At 44.7% G+C, this 15730-nt stretch overlaps 1 protein-coding gene across 1 annotated transcript in view; it reads right to left on the bottom strand.

Moving 5' to 3' along the window:
- The window catches only part of LOC113406279 (tetraspanin-7), a 107038-nt gene that overhangs the window by 6683 nt on the left and 84625 nt on the right, over positions 1–15730 (bottom strand). Inside the window, exon 6 of the mRNA XM_026650078.1 lies at positions 9896–9979. Coding sequence (XP_026505863.1) covers positions 9896–9979 — 84 coding nt within the window. The remainder of the gene's footprint in view (positions 1–9895; positions 9980–15730) is intronic.

The following is a 15730-nucleotide window of genomic DNA, read 5'->3' as shown; positions in this document are numbered from 1 at the left end:
CTGAGTTGGCACTCTCAGTTGGGTTCCGCCAGAACCGCATTGTCACACCAGGTGAGCCTACCTTTGAGATAGATGGTTCTTTAGATCAAGAATCACAGCAATATTCAGGTTACTCCCAGTCCCAAAGGACTAGTCAATTGCACCTCAGATCTCACAACAAACACAATACTTGTAACCAATCCTATAATAAACTATATACAGATTTATTAAAAAGGAAACAAGACTTATTTACAAAGTTAAAGCAGGTAAACATACTTACACAAATGAGTTACGATCTTAGGTTTCAAAAGGTAATAGAACAGAGGTGGGCAAACTATGGCCCGCGGGCCACATCTGGCCCGCGGAACCTTCCTGCCCGGCCCCTGAGCTCCTGACCCGGGAGGCTGGCTCCCAGCCCCTCCCCTGCTGTTCCCTCTCCCCTGCAGCCTCAGCTCACTCGCTCCACTGCTGGCGCAATGCTCTGGGCGGCCGGGCATTGCAGCTGCAGAGCTGCTGCCTGACCCAGTGCTCTGAGCTGCGTGGTGGCACGGCTACCTGGCCTGGTGCTCTGGGCGGCGTGGCTGTAGTGCCGCCAGCCACCAGTGCTCCAGGCAGCGCGGTAAGGGGGCAGGGAGCTGAGGGGGTTGGATAGAGGGCAGGGGAGTTCGGGGTGGTGGTCAGGAGGCGGGGGTGTGGATAGGAGTCAGGGCGGGGAACATGGGGGCAGGAGTCCGGGGGGGGCAGTCAGGAAGGAGAGGGGGGGTTGGATTGGGTGGTGGGGGGCAGTCAGGGGTGGGGGGTTCAGGGGCAGTCAGGACACAGGGAGTAGAGGGGGTGGATGGGGCAGGAGTACCTGGGGGGCCGTCAGGGGGTGAGAAGCGGGGGGGGGTCGGATAGGGGGCATTGGCCGGGCCATGCCTGGCTGTTTGGGGAGGCACAGCCTCCCCAACTGGCCCTCCATACAATTTTGGAACCTCGATGTGGCCCTCAGGCCAAAAAGTTTGCCTCTCCCTGTAATAGAAGCTTCTATAATAAGCAAGCGCTATATGTCCTTTAGGGATACTCCAAGCAAAGCAGCTGGGAATCCCTTTCTTATGCTTAGAAAACCTTGCCCCCCAGAGTCCAAGCAGCATAGAGATACAGTTCCTTCTTGTAAGGGTTTTTTCCCCCTTCCCTCCCAGGTGCTCTGAGCTGCGAACTTAAGTGATGGGAGGAATTCACTTGCATAACTCCTTCATGGTGGGGAAGAGCAGAACAACAAATTCTTTTGTTCTCTTTAATGTTCCACAATAGTCCGCCTAGTGTCAATGGGCCTTCCTTGTTGGCCAGGATGTAACACATTCTGTTGGAGACCAACACTGTACACTAGTTAATCTCTCTTTGCTGTCTGGTGATTTGCACAGTCACAAAGGCGTACAATACAAATGCTTAAATATTACCTTACAATATGGGATACAGGTGCTATAAGTGAGTTTAATGCATGCAGCAACTCACAAGCATTCAGTAAAGTCTAAACACTAAACACATTCTTATATAATCATAATGCCTATTTTAACAATACTAGACATTCAGGTGAGCCAGACTGATTGCAACTATGTATTTGTCAGTGTTCAGTTGAGACATGGGGACCTTGGCATGAGTGCTGGCACCTGGTCTGCCAGCGTCACAAACCCCATGTCAAGTTGCTGAGTAGGTTTGATATTTGCTATTATTATATGTATTGTGGTATGACTCGGGATCAATGAAGAACAGGCCCCCATTGTGTGTGGCACTGTACATGCAGGGTAGTAGACAGTTTTGTCCTCATAGAGCTGACAATAGATTTTATATCGGACTTGTGCATATCATCAAAAACAGGAGAGCCCCTTTATTGTATGAGGGAAGATTAGTGAGGTGTAATATCTTTTATTGAACCAATTTCTGTTGATGGAAAAGACAAGCTTATGAGCTTCACAGAGCTATTCTTCAGATCTTCTTCGTTTTACTGAATGGCAGTGGAAATACACAGATGTCACAAAGTCACCAACAGACCATTTTTCCTGTAGGCGATGGTGGTATACTGGTACCTGCTCCAGAATGCTGCTGATTGGCCAGGAACCCCCAAGCCATAATCAGAGAGTTCTAGCTGTAAGGGGAGAGTAGGCAGTATATAATCTCTCTTTAAAAACCTGTCTGATACTGAATCTGGGCCACAGATCACTATTGTAATCATCCCCCACCACAATCTTCTTCCTGCATTAGATTTCTGGGATGAAGGGGAGGGCAGGAGGAGGAGATGTCATTTTAAAGCAGAACTCTGACAAATAAAATGCCATTAAACGTAGTAGACAACTCCTAATCTTCGATGAAGTTTGTTGTGTTTCAGAGATGCCATATTCACTTCCAGTAATGACAATGTTCAGCTTGACAGTACTTCCCAGGATATGGTAATGTGTTTATTTCACGAGATGAACATTTAAAGAGACAAATTTACTCAAATCCATCCTGCAGAAAGCAATAGGTTGGCTTTCCACTGAAATTCAGATTACATGTGTGTGCACCTTCTGACCTTCGGGCTCTTTATTTCTCTTTGGCACTGCCTAAATGCTGTTTCATACCTTTAAGGGGTCATGTTACCATCACATAAACTCGTGTATTTCACAGAGCATGGCATAAAAGAGGAAAGCCATTATATAAATGGACTTTGTACAGCATTTTTGGATATACTAAAATTTGCCCATACAAATGGCTCCACAGATAACAAGTGTAGTTAATGAGAGGAGGGCAGGAAAAAACAGAGAGGCTAGAAAAAAAGAATTAAGGATTTTGAGTAAACAGTATAAACAACATATGTGCTGGTATGGGATGCTAGAAAGATTTAATTGTCACTTACTTGGTCAATCACGGTTGTGCCATTTGGGAGCAATTTGGTTGTCATAAACCAGCTAGCCAAAAAATCTTTATAAACCTACACATCTTTACAGTCCGCTTACAACTATTTACTCACAGTACAACAAATAATAAACTAACAAACAGCAAGCAAACAAAAAACCCACGACAAAAAACCCTTCCCCTTCTCCTTGCATCTCCACACAAACCCTTTCTCCACAAGAAACAGTCGCATTTATCCACCTTAGGGTTTGTCTTCACTACGGAGCTAAATCTGCGCTGCTGCAATTGATGCAGTGGCATCGATTTATCAGATCGAGTGAAGACATGTTCAATCAATGGGAGAGTGCTCTCCCATCGATTTCTGTACTCCACCTCAACAAGAGGTGGAAGCAATGTTGGCAGGAGAATGTCTCCCATGGACATAACATAGTATGGACCCCACGGTAAGTAGATCTAAGCTACGTCGACTTGAGTTACGCTACTAACGTAACTCAAATTGCGTCGCTTATATCGAACGGCAGCTGTAGTGTAGACTAGGCCTTAGCTCCCACTGTTTCCCATCTTCTCCAAAGTAATATGTTGTAGCTGTTATCTACTTCTTTCTTACTTACTTATTACTTCTTTTTATACTTCCAGCTCTATGGTATTCAGGATTTTGAACAAGAACGTTCAAACAACACATACATGTGTAAGTCCCAGGCTCTCATCTGAATTTGAATTTTATCTTGTTCTTCATCTCCTTTTCTCCAGATGTTCTCCTGGCAGTGCTAAGCATTTGCCGGGGATAAACCTCTGGTCTGGCCAAGGATAATCTGAAAAAGTTTCCAAATTGTTGGAAAACAAAAGCTTCAAAAACAGACTCCAACGAGAAACTGCTGAACTCGAATTGATATGCAAATTAGACAATCAATTTAGGTTTGAATAATGACTGGGAATGGCTGAGCCATTACAAACATTGAATCTATCTCCCCATGTAAGTACTCTCACACTTCTTATCAACCAGTCTGTACTGGGCTATCTTGATTATCACTTCAAAAGTTTTTTTTCCTCTTACTTAATTGTCCTCTCAGAGTTGGTAAGACAACTCCCACCTGTTCATGCTCTCTGTATGTATGTGTATATATATCTCCTCAATATATGTTCCACTCTATGCATCCGAAGAAGTGGGATGTAGCCCACGAAAGCTTATGCTCAAATACATTTGTTAGTCTCTAAGGTGCCACAAGTACTCCTGTTCTTTTTTTGAAAAATCTAAATCCTTCATGATGAAGAATGATCATTCTGGTGGTCAAAAATCATCTGAACATGTGCAATTCAGCACGTGGTGCGTTCACATCTCTGGCATGTGGTTTCTAGTCTCATGTCCAAATCTATATAAAATGTGACCATTCAAGCCTAAGTGTAGCAACTTCCTAACAGTCTTGTTTACAAGGAATACACGATGGCTTGTCTTACATACTAGCTCACAGGAGTGTTGTAAGGATTAATGGTCATAAAGTGATTTGAAGATGTAAAATGCTATAGCCTGTAGGAGTTCCCTGTTATTACAAAGTACAGAAATGGAACAATGATTTCACCTCTACTTGGGTCTCTAGGTCCTTTGTGCTGTTTCATCCTCACAATGTGTCCCTATTTAAGGCCATAAGTACAAACTCAGTCATGTGTTTGACTAGCCAGGGACGCAGCTGCTGGAGCTGATACTCCAGTTTTCTCCATGTGGAATGACACTTCACCTTTTAGCTCCTTGATTTCTATCGCTGTGTTCTCAATCCTCAGTGTTCTGGGCACACAGCTCTCCATGCTCGTCTGGAAAGGACTGAGTTTACCTATCATTGTGGCATTAGTTCTTTTGATTTCACTGGCTTCATCTAAGAATGTCTATGAAGTTTTCATATCCTGGAGTTTTTCTGCCAAAAAAAACCTGTTCCTCTTCCTGACCAGTGTCCATTCACAGCTGTTTCTACTCAGCCATTCTGTTCTTCTCAGACAGAGGAAGCTGTACACTCAAATCAGAATCAGGGTAATAGCTTTTACAGATTGCCCCTTTAAAAGGGGTATTTTTATGAATGTACTTTTTTAGCATTTAGGAATATTTTTTCAATATTTTCAAATCCAACAGAAACTCTGCTTTGAGTCTGCCACATTGGCACTGGGCAAATTGACATTTCAAACATTTCTTATTCTCCTTAATGTATTTTCAGCCAGGCTGAGGCCCAGCCTTCTTGTCTGTGGGTGCAACTTCTGTCCCAAACATGAGCTGTGGGCACAGATCTGAAGAGTCATGCCTCCACCTGAATTGTGCCCCCAATCAGGTGCAACTACTCAACTTTATGCTAGAAATTAAATTGCAAGTGCTAAAATATATGCACAAAGTGGATGCTGTACTGGACTAGAGGGAATCCAAACACAGATCCCTAAATGAATCGGTATTGTGCACTCTGAAGGATTGATTTTACTGCATCCTGCAGTAAAGCTGGAACAATATGGCTCTAAAGCTGCACTACAATCCCTTCCTACTTAATGAGTAACTCAATGGTAATTCCAACCTGAAGAGGCTATCCCATGTCCTTTAAACCAACATCTGCACGTAGTGTTCCACAGGCAAAAATCATTCCTCTTAAAGGGGACTTGGACAGTTTTATTTTATGTTGTCCAGTGTATGGGGATCATTTTCATGAAGAGCACCTGCTAAACACAAGTTATTCCAGCTGAAAATCAATGTCAGACTTCGATTCCAAAAACAATTTGCTTTTCCAAAAATTATTATTTGAACCTCAACAAGGAAAGTCTGTGCTTCGCAATTGTGCAGATGTCATCGGTCCCAAAGCAGCTTTTCAGACACTAATTGTGGTTGAGAAATCATGCCAAAGCAATAAGACACGTCATGCCATTACATCACCTTTTTCCATTTCTGAGAACTGGTACATTCCTTGTACTGGTTAACACCTAACAAATTATGCAAGGGAAAGGCCAGCACAACATGCTCTACTGCAGAAGAGCAAAACAGTGCAACTTGCCTTTTACTTGATTAAAACTATTCTAAATAGAAACAGTGAAACCTCACCTAAAGCTGTATCTCTGCCTGCTACGTTACTATTAGCCTTGCTTAATCTGAAATCAGTCAGAGGATTCCATTCTTATGTGGATCAAGCAAGACAGATTAATAAGTAAATGGGAACCAACTGTATTGTATTCTTCACATATTAGGCTACATTCAGCTGTCTGCTCCACAAGGGGTAGGGATTAGGCGAGGTAGGGAGTCACTTCGCACACACAAACAGGCCAGGAAGAATCTTTCTACAGTGCACAAGTGTGGGCTGGGAAGTATGCCTGCCTGAGTCTCATGCCTCCACCTCCTTAATGGTGTAGGGGAACAGTGTGCTGGAAGTGAAGAATGTCTAGCTCCCCAGTTGGCTGGAGTGTACACTGCCAGCAGCAACAAATCCTTGCCAGCAGCACATCAGGGTGCACTTTGCACTTGCTCGGAGCAGCAGCAAAGTGCATTTCACATTGTGTTGCCTGCAGCCTGCCATGATAAATCCAGCCTGCGCCAGCATGATTCTCGCTGCAGAGGATGCATCGGTCTGCATCTCTGTTCTTCTTTGCTGCACCGTCCAATTCCATCAAAGACAGAATTTAACCCATACATTATGGATTGCCTATAATAAATATCCAGACAGGTCAAAACTCTGACAAACAATCCCAGTTTGGCTTCTTTCTATATTGTCCTCCCAGCTGCAAACAACTTCTAGCCAAGTTAAAATGCTACACGTAAAAATACAGCACGTACTACAGATTCATTAAAGATGTGACTAGGCTAAAGCAGATTTGGTGATTTATACTTGGTCCAGATCCTTACCTACAAAATATCCTGCAATTTGCCTCAATTGTGTAGGGCTGAATAATCCAACATGTTACCTCCCGAGTCCTCAAACAATTTTGGATGGATTTTTTAAAGATATCTGCATTGAACACAATTCTGACTACCTAAAAACAGATTCAGATAGAGTACAGAGAGCACTTTATAATGGTGCCATCAAGGTTAGGAACAAGAACAAGTCAACTACTACCAGTTGTCAAGAAGTGGAATACAGTAGTAAAAAGCTAGTGTTATCACAGCTTCTGGCTACCAAAGTTCTTTTGCTGTGTGTCTGTATGAAGGATAAGTCAATGCTTTGAGATGGTTCAGGTACAACTGACCATCAACTCAGAGTGCAGAACCAAAGCATGATGTTTCCTCACAACCAAGACTCAGACAAGAAAATGTTAGTGTGGTTCTTAGCAAAGACATCATGGTCTTCTAGTGACAAAGAACAGACGGTAACATCCAAGGCAAAGTAGTCAGTCAGAAGCCTTAATCCAACCAACACACTTCAGGCTACCTGAGGCTGGGTTTCAGTGGATAATGGATCTGCTAACAGTTTTCCTCAGTACTTGGAAGCAGTTATACTGAAGAATTTAGAGATAGGCTCGGTTCAGCAAAGCAGTGAAACTTGTTAATAGGAATTTGACTAAAATAAAATCATAGAAACATTGCCAGAATTATTTTTCTTGAACCAAAATGTGTAGCCATGCATAAGTCACTCCTAACTTCGTTCCCCCAGTTTTAACAAAGGCTGTTCACACTGTTTAACCTCTATAATGGACAGTCACACTCCCTGTTACAATTTGCCACGGAATGACAGGATGTGCAAGTCAAGCAAGAAAAGAGAAAGGGGCTGTGCTGCAGTAAACTGCAGTAAAAAGAGGAGAGTGTAGCTGGTGTTTTAGCAGATGAGAGCACTGTCTTTACATGCAGCACATTGACTGAATTCATGCGTTTTAAGGTGAAGCAGAATAAAGTCAGCTGGCACTTCCCATTTTCAAAGCACTGCACAAATATTTTAAAATATGGTGCCTCGTGCCATCAGGTTTACACTTCTAAAATGCCTGGAGCTGGATTTTTAACATTAAATGACCAAAGCAAATGCCAGCTATAATGACAACTTTCAAGTGTAGTGTTTACAGTCAACCTGTTCTGGGTCTAGAAGAGAGAAGGCAAATATTCGCTCAGATGGAAGTAGTTTAATCCCACGAATGTGCATGCACCTCACTGTCCTGTTTTGGAAATGGTTTGGCATTGGGCTTCTAAATGTGGTTTTCTTTCTCCTATTTCTGCACATTTTGAGGGGATTCTCACCATTCCAAGGCAAATGACTACTACAAAGAAGGGTCAAGATTTTGTGGAAGATGCAGGTAGTATTCCTGGTTTTCACTGGTGTAAGGACCATAAGCAGCTTTCATAATTTAGAACAGTCCCTAGGCTTCTTTTAACTAATCTTTGGTCCTTTTCGACCCAAATAGCTAGTCAGAGTTTGGAGCTCTGGGGATGTTCCAGCTAAAAGTAGAAACTGACGGAGTCTGGTATTTTCTTTGATGCAATCTTGTTTATTTACAAGGAATGTACAAAATCCTGCTTCTCTGAGTGCAAAAGGAACTGAGAACAAAATGAGCAGTTTCTTAGCTTACAGCCCCCAACCCTCTAGTCAACATAAGACTCAAAAGCTCTCTAGCTTTTTCCAGGATCACACTATACTTAGAGGATACTGCTTGGCTTTCTTGCCTCTCTCTCCCTCTTTGTTCTTTTGTCCTCTCTTTCTATGTGATCTCTACACGCAAATACCCTACCCAAAACAATAGTCAGTCCATAGGTACCGACTCCGTGGGTGCTCCAGCCCCAAGCTCCCCTCAGCCCCCGCCCCACCTCCTCCTCCCCCCCGAGCACGCCGCATCCCCACTCCTCCGCCTACCTCCCAGCATTTCCCATCCAGCCGCCGCTAAACAGCTGTTTGGCAGCGTTAGCACACTCTGGGAGGGAGGGGAGGAGCGGGAACATGGCGCGCTCAGGGGAGGAGGCGGGAAAGAGGCTGGGCCGGGGTGGGGATTTGGGGAAGGAGTTGGAATATTGGCAGGGAGGGGGCAGAGTTAGGGCGGGGACTCTGGGGAAGGGGTGGGAGGAGGCAGGGCAGGGGTGGAGCCTTATGGAAGGGGTGGAGTGGAGATGGGGGCGGGGTCGAGCACCCACGGGAAAGAGGGGAAGTTGGGGCCTATGACTCAGTCAAAAACTCCTGGGCAGGTTCACACATACCTTTTCTTTTATGTGGCAGCTTATGCTTACAGTTATGTTAATTGAAGGGTAAATTCACACCTATCAATCTCACTAGGGTTTTAACTCAACCCAAAGTTTCACCCAACTCACAACAATAAGTCAGAACGGTCACTAGGCTTCTTTAACTGATGTCAGGGCCAAGGCAGTTTGAAAGTCAGGGAGCCATAGCCAGCTTCCTAGTCTTCCCTGAATACTCCGCATGCCAAAACATATCATGAAACAGTGTGGCTTTTAGACTGTGGTTTTGGCATCTTTCTCCTTACAGCTGTGCTGTTGTTTGTAGCTAGGGAAACTGAACTCCTACGTTGATTTAAGGGGCCTCTCCTCACAAAAATCAAAGGGGTTTTTCATTTAGAAAAGTTAGTAGAATGAACAGAGTTTTAACAATTAGTCCTCTCCCACCCTGAACTTTTTTCTCTTTACAGTGAAGCTGAAATAAGCAAATAGTGCGGGTCACCACATAAAAAACAAAACAAAACAAACAGTTTTTGAATGAGCCAGGCTAAATTTATGTTCTTATTTTAAAGATCTTTGAATTTTATAACAAGATCTTTAAAAAAGAAAGCCTGAAGAGTGAAAAGCCTATCCAACATATGGATCAGCTATTTGGCTTTTGAGTTGTTTATGCTCCATTTAAAACAATGCTTTATTGGGTTAACCTCTGTTTGACCCAACAGAGGGACAAGTGATTTTCCTTGAGCTAGTCATTAGTTGAATCATAACTGCATATTCCCAAGGAGAAACTGCATTTAAGTTGAAAAAAGAAAATCAATGAACAGATGACCAAAGGACTAATGAGCATTCTGAGCTCTGTCCCTTATTATAATCCTTCCCTGAAGCCAGGGGAAGAGGAAAAGAGAAAAAAACCCACCTAGTTCATGTAGTATAATTGTATACCTGTGAGAATGCAATTCCAAAAGCCACTCCAGCTATGATTCCCATATTTGTCTCCATAAAACTGGTCACCAGATCATAACAGCCCTGTAAAACAAAGACAAACATAATCAGGCTTTGAGCGTGTGTGCCCCTTCCCCCATTTCATTTGGCTTCAGTCAGAAATTGGGTATTTTTATCATGACTTCCAACAACATTTTAACTTATTTTATTTAATAACAATTCCTGTTAAGTGATGAGTGTACCCAATAATCGTGAAGACAGAAACAGTACATTTTAGAAACAAATTTGCTAGAATGGGAAAGAAGCCTAATGTGATGCTGTAATAAATAAGACACTGTTGTATTATTAAGGAAAATCTTTTTGATATTTAAAAAAAAAGTAAGGCCTCAACAGAGTCGATCTGAAAACAAAGCAGAACCTGACAAGATACAGGCAGTAAAAATGAATCATGCTAGCTGTGACAATTTGGGAATATGTCTGTACAATTTATGAATTGTGTGAGAGATTACGAACCCTTATGGGTACGTCTATACAGCAATAAAAGACCCATGGCATGGCCACAGTTGGCCCGTGTCAGCTGACTTGGGCTCACAGGGCTTGGGCTGCAGGGCTAAAAATGGCAGTGTAGACATTTGGACTCCAGCTGGAGCCTGGGCTCTGAAACGCTGCAAGGAGGGTGGGTCTCAGAGCCTAGGCTCAAGCCCGACCCTGAATGTCTGCACTGCTATTTTCAGCCCCGCAGCCCAACCCCTGAAGCCCGAGTCAATTGACGCAGGTTTTGACAGTTGGCGCTGGAGGTTTTTTATTGCACTGTAGACGTATCCTGTGTGTCTGTGTCAGGCTACAAACTCCATTCTGAATGCCCAGACTTCTGCCTTCGCTATGGTCTGTTTGCCTCCACATTGGGTTAAGATGTCAAAGGCTGGTGGCAAAAGAACAACAGAGGATAGTTGACTCTAAGACTGTAAACTGCCGGAAATCTATTCACTCTTCTAGACAACAGATGGTCCCTACGCAGCAGAACTGGTTTAGTAGGGGGAAGTCACCTGGGCAATGAAATCACCCAGTAGGGATGTGTGTCCACATGGGGAAGCTGGCATGGGTGTCACCTGGGCCAAAGGTTTCAAAAGGGCAGAGGCTGGTCTGCTGGGTGGGGAGGGGGCATTTTCTCCAGTTCAGAAGGGAGAAGCAACCCAGCACATACCACCTCCTGAAGCAGGGGGCTCCCTGCCTGCCTGCCCCCAAGATAGTAAGGGACATTGCGGTTTAAGATGCTTCTTGTTTTGTATGAGCTGTACTCTCCTCTGCTTTTGTATGATTAAGTAAAAGAGCATAAATGTGTTAGACTCTGTGCACAGTGTGTCTCTGTGCTAACTACTCCACAACCGCTGCATGCCCCCGAGAGTTACACTGTAACCAGAAGCTTCACACCTTCGAGGGGAGTTCTGGGAGAAGGGTGTGTTTAAGTAACTGGGGCATCCTGGGGGTCAGCCCTGGTGGTGGGGGCCGAGGGCAGGTGGGCCGAGGAGCCCCATTTCTGGGAAAGGGATGACAGACAGAGTTAGTGCTAGTAAATGTGCCAGAGAGGCCAAGGGAGAAACTGGTGCTGCAGCCTGATGAGGCTACAGAAGCTTGAAACACCCATGGGATCCAGAGCAAAGGAGGTCTTGATTCCGCTCATGGCAGTTCTAGTGCCTGGCCAGGAGGGGGCACCCGCTAGCGTAACACTAGCTTATTTAGGAACATGCTGCTGTTTAACATAAGCATGGCTCGGATGCGTAGGAAGGTGTCCTGCCTGGCCGTGTCCCTCTAAAGGCACCAGGCATGGTCTGGAATGGTTTATTACTTTTAATATATGACAGTACTGAAGGGTTTTTTTGGGGGGGGGGGGGGGGGGGTTCGACTGTTTCCTTGAGGTTTTTTTGAGCAGAAAAGAACAAACAAGCCCCCTCCCCCTTCAAATACACATTCCTGGTCTACAGTCGAGACCCCGATCCCATCAGAGCCACTCTCCCCCTACCTCAATACACGGCCTTTCAAACTGGGGGTAGGAGGCAGAGAGTGTGTGTGCACAGGCTGTTCTTGGACATGCTTTTGAGATCTGTCTCTCTCTCAATACATATATTTTCTTAAATTATTTTTTCAAAAATGTGTTTGCAATTAGCTTTTCCAGTTTCAGGTGTTTAAAGGAATCTAAGTCATTGACTGAAAACCACAAGCACAAACAGTCTGATTTTTTCCCCCTGATACAAACCCCACCAACCCCCCCCCCAAACAACCCAGCTTTTCTCCCCAAACTCAGCACGAACTTATTCTCAGACTGAGGCCAAGTGCATATGTTATATCTGTGTCAGTTCTATAGGAAGCTGAGAAAAGAGTGGAATTTTACTTGTCTCGCCTTTCTCAGTCTTGACTCCAGCACTGCCAGTGTGACACAGGCACTGACTCTGTGGGTGCTCTGCGGCTCAAGCACCCATGGGAAAAAAAATAGGGGGTGCTCAGCACCCACCGGCCACAGTGGCTCTGGCCTGGGGTCTGGCTGCTGATCAGCTGTTGGGCAGCGGGCCCCTGGGGCTGGCCGAGGATCACAGCAGCCTGCGGGAGGTGCTCGGGAGGGGCCTCGAGAGCGGAGAGGAGAGAGCGATGGGTGGGTGGGCCTCAGGGGAGGGGGCAGAATGAGGCAGAGCAAGGGCGGGACCTCGGGGGTTCGGGGCAGAGCAGGGGTGGAGCACCCACCGGGGGGAAAAAAAAGTCAGCACCCGTGCAGCATTATGAGTCTATTCATCATGCGCATGCAAGTGCACACACAGGCTCCAATCCTGCAAACTCTTAAGCATGTTTTTAGAGGATATCAGGGCCTTATACTGCACACTAGTGGTCAGAAGAAGAAAATGCCCTTTGTTAAATGTAGGCCATTCATGACCTAGATTACATGATTTCTTGAACCTCTTTTGTAAGATAAAATACATTTTTTTTAATCCTCAGAGTAATGAAATGGTAGATAAAGTTAAGAGTGACTCAACTCCAGGGCAGCCATAAATCAGTTATGAGATGTTTCAACATACATATTAACCCCTAATTACATCTTGCAACATTATACTAACTATACATTATTTCAAGCTTACTCGTTTAACATATCAAGCAACTATGGTTGTATGTCCTGCATATTATGAAATGAGGCTAGAGCGTTCAACCAATTCTTTCATTCTGCCAGATGTGCCTTTATATTTTTCCAGCCTTTCCCAAAGATTCTCAAATCTATTGTGTTCAATCGCTTGCACAAGATGTAACAGCTCACAGTTATGGTAATTTGAGAGAGACTTAAAGTCTTACTTGTTAAAAAGATCATGCTAGTAAGATAACTTTACTCACTCACCTCATGTGTAGAATGTTTTTCCAGGACGCCATAATTTACTGTTTCTGGCAATTTATTGTATGATTATGATGTAAGTGCTCAGTCCTTGTTGTGCACCCTCAGAACTGGTGCACCCTCAAGAGTGGTGCAGACATTACCAAACAAACTTGAAAAATTCTGTATATTGTAACGACGCAGCTATTGGAGGGGAGGGGGAACCCTATTTAGCAACTATCACTTCATTTGCATCCCTATTCCTGTTCCTTTATCAACATTTTAGAGAAAAATAATGCTTAGGATTTGTTTGTAATGCACTTTGGTTAGCGAATCCTAATGACAGCTCAGTGTTAGATATTAGCCTCATTTAATAGATGAGGAGATTTAGGGCTAGATTCACTTGGCATCACCACACCTAACTTTTAGGTGCCTAGAAAAAAATCACTGGGATTCCAAAGCCAGGGTTAGGCATGCAGGTTCCCTATAAAATGAATGGGGAGAGATACGTGCCTCAGAATGGTATCACAAAAGCCAGCATGCTAGATGGGAAGCAGCCTAAATTAGCCAATGGGAGAGATGTGTCCCAAACCCCACCCTTCTTAGGGAGTTTAGTGCTTAAATCCAGACTGCAGGGAGGTGCCTCCCTCTGTTTCGGATTCTCAGCTGGAAATCCTTTCTTGGCATCTGGTGCCCATGGCTTTTTTGTTTTTGTTTTTTAACAAGAAGCTGGGAGGGTGGAGACTCCCTCATAACTTTTAACCTAGTGGTTAGGGTAGTCACCTGAGATGTGGGAGACGCCTGGTTCAAATCCCCCTTTCACCTCAGGAGGAGCAGGGATCTGCCGCCTCTCAGGTGAGTGTCCTGGCCACTGGGCTACAGAATATTCTGAAGTGGGGCTCCCTCAGCTGTTCCACTGTGAATAAATCATGAAGAAGTCATTTGGGTCACAGAGAGAGAGAGCACAAGAAAGCACAAGCATGAGAATGATTCTGTAGCCTGGCAGAGCACTCACCTGGGCGGTGGGAAACCCAGGGTCCTGTCCCCCTGCTCCGATTAATTTTTTAATGACTTATTCATAATAGAACAGGAGACTGGGCAGATTGAGGGAGACCAACATCTAAGGAGCCTATATCCCAATGGTGAGGGCACTCACCTGACAAATGGCAGATCCCTGTTCAAATGCCGTCTTCCCCTCTGACGTGGAGGTAGCACTTGAACTGGGGGGTCTCCCCCACCTCAGGTAGATACTCTAACCTCTGGGCTAACAGTTGTGAGGGAGGTTGTCCTCTCCCTTCCCCTGGCTGTTATGTGCACGTCAGTATACAGGGCCCAATCCGGCAAGTGAGCTCTGAGCACACTTAAGGGATTGGGCCCCACAGGTGAATTAGGCGGAGGAAGACGTATCTTCCTTTCATGAATCACTCTGCCACTTAAGTGTCCAGACGTGGAGTGTAGGAGTAAAGTAGGTGTTTGGATGGAGTAAAATAACTGGAAAAATTCAGGCACCTGAGAGAGAGTTTAGGCACCTGCACACAGTTTTGAAACAGCTGGATGGGGGCTTTGTGAATTCCAACCAAGTATGATTCTGGAATCTAGGGACCTAAAGCAACAGTTACATGCCTAGGTCCTTTTGTGACTCTAGCCCTAAACGACTTCCCAAAGTCACTTAGCTAATCAGTAGCAGAGTTGGGAAACACAGTCCAGGAGTTTCTGACTTCCAGTCGTGTGATCAGACCACTAGAATAAGCCTCCATTGGTAATTCATTAGTACTCTTTGTGAACTTTTAGCACCTTATTTTACCTTTTTTTTTTGAAGCCTGTTCCTATTACTGGTTTTTGGAGACTAGGAAAAGACTGCATTTCAAATGTATTTAATCCATAAATGAGAGCTAGAGAGAGAGAGACAGACCTCTGCAACAAAGGAACCTGTATGTCCCCAATCCTGCAAAAAATACACACAGGCAAGTATCATAAATAAGGTTAAGATTTTATCATTGTTATTTTTAGTAAATGTCACGGACAGGTCATGTGCAATAACCAAAAATTCATGGAAGCCTGCGACCTGTCTGTGACTTTACTAAAAATAATGGGGGGCGGGTCTGATAGGAGGGATGAGAACCCAAGCCCCACCGTGGCTTGGAGCTCCAGGCCCCCCGCCAGCTGACTTCTCCAGCCCCACTGCCCCAGGACTGAAGCTGCAATGGAAAATGTCACAGAGGTCTCTGAAAGTCATAGGATTTCTGACTTCCATGACAAAAATCTTATCCTTAATCACAAACCTCCTTCTTGGCTGAGAACAGGATGAGAGTCTGTTCAGGGACCATCAAGGCTGTTCCTTCCCTGTAAGCTACAGTACCAGACCAGCCACAACTCTTTTTGCTTTGCTTTTTGTTCCTGTTCCCCTCCCACCTCTCAGAAATAGCCCACCTTGTTCAAGTTTCTTTGAGCAACTCAAAGATCTGGGACAGCTCCCCAGCGGAGAG

The sequence above is a fragment of the Terrapene carolina genome, unplaced genomic scaffold (assembly GCF_002925995.2).
Source record: "Terrapene carolina triunguis isolate 2854851 unplaced genomic scaffold, T_m_triunguis-2.0 Scaffold24, whole genome shotgun sequence".
Classification (NCBI taxonomy): Eukaryota; Metazoa; Chordata; order Testudines; family Emydidae; genus Terrapene; species Terrapene triunguis.
Note: the sequence above shows the minus strand (reverse complement) of the source record. Positions and strands in the feature narration are given on the sequence as shown.